The sequence below is a fragment of the Etheostoma spectabile genome, chromosome 5, assembly GCF_008692095.1.
Source record: "Etheostoma spectabile isolate EspeVRDwgs_2016 chromosome 5, UIUC_Espe_1.0, whole genome shotgun sequence".
In the NCBI taxonomy this organism is placed as follows: domain Eukaryota; kingdom Metazoa; phylum Chordata; class Actinopteri; order Perciformes; family Percidae; genus Etheostoma; species Etheostoma spectabile.
This window is the reverse complement of record NC_045737.1, coordinates 17,990,482-17,994,387: the sequence shown is the minus strand read 5'-3', so window position 1 is coordinate 17,994,387 and position 3,906 is coordinate 17,990,482. Positions and strand designations below refer to the sequence as shown.

General features: G+C 39.6%; 1 protein-coding gene across 3 annotated transcripts in view; it reads left to right on the top strand.

Annotated features, from left to right (window-relative positions):
• The window catches only part of col27a1b (collagen, type XXVII, alpha 1b), a 68,829-nt gene that overhangs the window by 36,003 nt on the left and 28,920 nt on the right, over positions 1–3,906 (top strand). For 2 of the 3 annotated variants that reach the window (XM_032515452.1, XM_032515451.1), the window contains exons 12-13: positions 900–944; positions 3,453–3,506. In XM_032515452.1, the coding sequence (XP_032371343.1) occupies positions 900–944; positions 3,453–3,506 (99 nt within the window). The remainder of the gene's footprint in view (positions 1–899; positions 945–3,452; positions 3,507–3,906) is intronic. The other variant, XM_032515453.1, reaches the window with a different exon arrangement.

Genomic DNA, 3,906 nt, shown 5'->3' with positions numbered 1-3,906 from the left:
TTCAGTGTCTAAGTGAGTCCGGTCAGTTGATCCAACACTTTAAATAGAACATGACACAAAGATTGGCATTGATTCGTGAAATGTACTTACAGCAGGGTCCTGAGAGGATGAGTATCTTCTGCAGTTCACTATAACAGGATGACTGAATTCTGTCAGCCTGTGCTTTGAGATGAATGCTGACATAGCACGTTACAAAGATAACATGCTAAGGTTTCATTTAGCAAATTAGCATGCTAATGTAGAATCCAGCTTAAAACTCAGCTAAGTGCAGCTGAGGATGAATAAATACACCTCATTCTGGAAGTTGAGCCACAATGTCAAACTTTAACCTGAACCTGACAAGCTGAGTCTGATTTGTCCTAAAACGACCATCCTACAGAAGATAAACTGTTATGATTCAGTTGATAAAATATAGGACCATTTAGAAGCTGATCTTTTGACCAAATAGCATAATCTTTATCAGCAGATGTCATTTGCTAATTGTGATGGAATTGTAGATTTCCATTTTTTTCCAAGGACTTTAAGGACCTCTCATCCATTTTTGCTTAAAATCTTATTTTTCAATGAAAATTATATTATTGAAAGCTCAAGAACATCTAGTACCTGTAAATGGACCTGCTGTTGTCAAGCTGTAGAACTTTGAAGCTCAATATTTCTATTTTTCAACATGTGATAATGATCTGAGAATAGAAGACTTGTTTCTTCATTTTTGGTCCATACAACAATTTTGTTTTCTGTTGTGCAAGGAGCATCATAGCCTCCCAGGTCTTCTGGTGTAGCTAATGGCATAGCCTTATCACCTTCTGTGTTTTTGCATTGTGCTCTTTTATTTCTCCTTTAGCTCCTTATCCATTTTTCTTTCTCTGTCTCTCAACTCTTCTTTTCTTTCCTGTTTCCAGGGAATTCCTGGCGTTCATGGGAAGAAGGGCAAGATGGGTAGGCCGGTAAAGTTTTCTCTCAACATACTTCTCAGAGAAAATTTGTAATGCAGCCTCGTGAAAGTGAGGGTGTTTGTGTTGATCTATAGGCTATTACTGTACTGCAGAGCTACTTTAAAGTGCATTACTCAGACAGATACTTTAGTTCAGCGTGAAGCCCCTCCTGGCTTTTGTCGTAAATCTGCAACAAAAAAAAAGTTCCGGCAACTTCCACACTTGCACAGTGATGCTTGGGATTATTGTTATAAGGGGAGAATATGCACCATACATTGTGTAACTGAATGTGTTGGAAACACACATGTCCATGTGTCAGCAGATTGTATTTAAATTCTCACTTAGATCCCTTTTTAAAATCAAAAAATCCTGGCCCAATGATAAGTTTTCGTCCACTTGCCAATCTAATTATCTGAAGTTTGGTAAAAAAACTCATGCGAATAAAGCAGGTAAAAGTCTGTTTCCATCCAACGGCTCTAAAGCGAATAAAAACTTGTGCGTAATGATGTCACATGCTGTTTTGCGATCAAATTGGAATATCAAATTGATTTTAGACATTTTAAGATGTTTCAATTCATTTTCGCACTGAATTGCACAACATTCAAGCAAACTTTTGCAAACAAAGTTTTTCTACACAAAATGGATCGTGCCGGCTGCCAACAAATGATCAGTATTGCACAAGTGCTTATGTGCCAGCTGATAGAAACATATCAAGCTATAATAAGAAAACAACGACGCTATCAACACATTGCTATGATGATGCAGATGCAACTTGCCTTTTATTTTATCGATCAAGAGAAAATCCGATGAGACCGAACGTATTTCTTCTGAGTTGATATTCATGAAATTCCATTGAATTTTACTGTTTCCATAAGGCATTTTTTTATTCGATATTACTTAATTCGGATAAAAACGTGTATGGGAACGTAGCTATAAAGTCAGTGACTCGTCATCTGTAAATCTTATACGATTTATTTTCTCTGGCTGAAGTTGATTAGTCAACATTGTATGTTTAAGAGTGCGCTTATTACTGTGCTTGTTTCATGTGACTGATACGATAATGTGATGTGTCAGTTGTGGGTTTGGATCTCCGGAGTCTCTATCCACAGATCAGGGAAGTCTATCGTCATTGGCGCCTGGAAGTAAATTTCCCATCCTTCCAGGCTTACATGGAAAATACCAATACTGCATATAACCACTTGTGTAAATCTGCTGTTTTCCCAGGCCTAGTCTGGTTGTACGTGTTTTTTTGTTGTTTAAAATATTATTTTGCAGAAGCGGTCAGGGATATAGAAGGAGATGAAAATAATATGCTCATAATAGCCAAGACATGAGCAAGCCATTTCCCATCCTCTGTGGTAAAAAGTGAGGTTAGTCACTTTACGCAAGGAGTTTTTTCAGTCCTGAGTCAGCAGTAATGCTGTTTAGGAAAATCTGGAAAGACACACAAAAAAAAGAGTTGGCATGTTTGATCCACAATCAACATAAGCCACAAAAAGCTGAGACTGTTTGTTTTGTATAGCTCCCTTCCTCCTTTTATAACCTTATGGACTGAAAGTGGGAAAGTGGTCTTCCAAACATTTTTTATCTAATAAATGCTATAGTTTGTACAAAGCACAATGACATGATTTCCATCGAGCAGATCACATAATGAAAAGGGTCTCGCCAGCCACACTGAAAGTTGTTGAGAACAAAGACTTGCATGTGTTTCTGATGAATCCAAGTCCGTTATTGACATTTTTGGAAAGAGGAAAATCTTTCCACACATTTTGTGGGCTTCATGTTGCACCAATTATGGTCTTGCTCATTACTTTATCCACATTTGCCTAATGTTCTAAATCAGCAGTCTGCCACATAAAAAGGCCTATCACTGCCATCTCCTGAGGTCTTCATACTTTCATTTGATATTTTTTCTTCTCTGTCTGCTGACAGACTATGAGAGATCTCTGCCATTTCTCATTAATCTAAGCATAGCCTTCTGTTGGCGAGTGCTGAGCCGTGATGTGCGGTTGGTTGCATGTTGACCTTGGCACATCGACAAGCACACGTTAAGCATGTGGCCTCGTCGCTGCATCTCGCCTGTTGTTCTCCCTCTATAATGGAATTACGAGCACCAAGCAAAAAAAAGGACACAGTCATCAGTTTCTGAGCCAAGCAGCTTTATTCGGCCATTTAGGCAAGTCCTGGGGGTTTGGTTCGCGGGCTGCTGAGCACTGCCTGCCAGCGCATGCACAAACAGACACTCGGTCGCTCAGAAACACTCAGCCGTGGAAGTTCCTGCCGGTGTCCCAGGAATGAAGCGCTGGGAGCACAATTTAGGGGATTTGCTTGGGCTTTGCTCTGCAAACTTGTGTTTCAGGAAACACTTAGTTCATCCTCAGTGTATGTTGTGCTGACTTCACTGGCTAACCATGCGATATCTAAATAAAATTCCAATGCTTTGACGGTATGAACATGATAAAGCCACTCAATTTCCCCTTTGGTTACATACATGACCGTCCTGTTTGTTTGTGTGCTCAGGGGTTTCCTGGTGACTATGGAGAGAGGGGACCTCCTGGCCCTGATGGGAACCCAGTAAGTAAAATTATGTAGATGAATGCACAATTTACTAACTCTTGGTACAGTACAAATCTTTATGCTTGGCCCTAAAGTCCACAAAATTATACCCGACTGAGATTTCACCAGGTTTCAGACATAATGTAGCAAATGTCTTATACAAATGCAGTACAGTATGCTTTACAAGAAATGAAAAAAAATAAAGAATCGGAACTTACACATTGTTTTACAGAATGACTGACTGTGAGACAAGTCCGTGCAATCATTCAGTAACTCACTCACTCATAATCCATACTGATGCATCAGTAGTTTCACTTGCCTTTCACTTTAGTTTGACCCTCACTGCTTGTGATTGACAGGGTCAGTGTTAGATTGTGATTGGCTGACCTCTACGCGAGCCTCCTCCAGGCCTCATTTC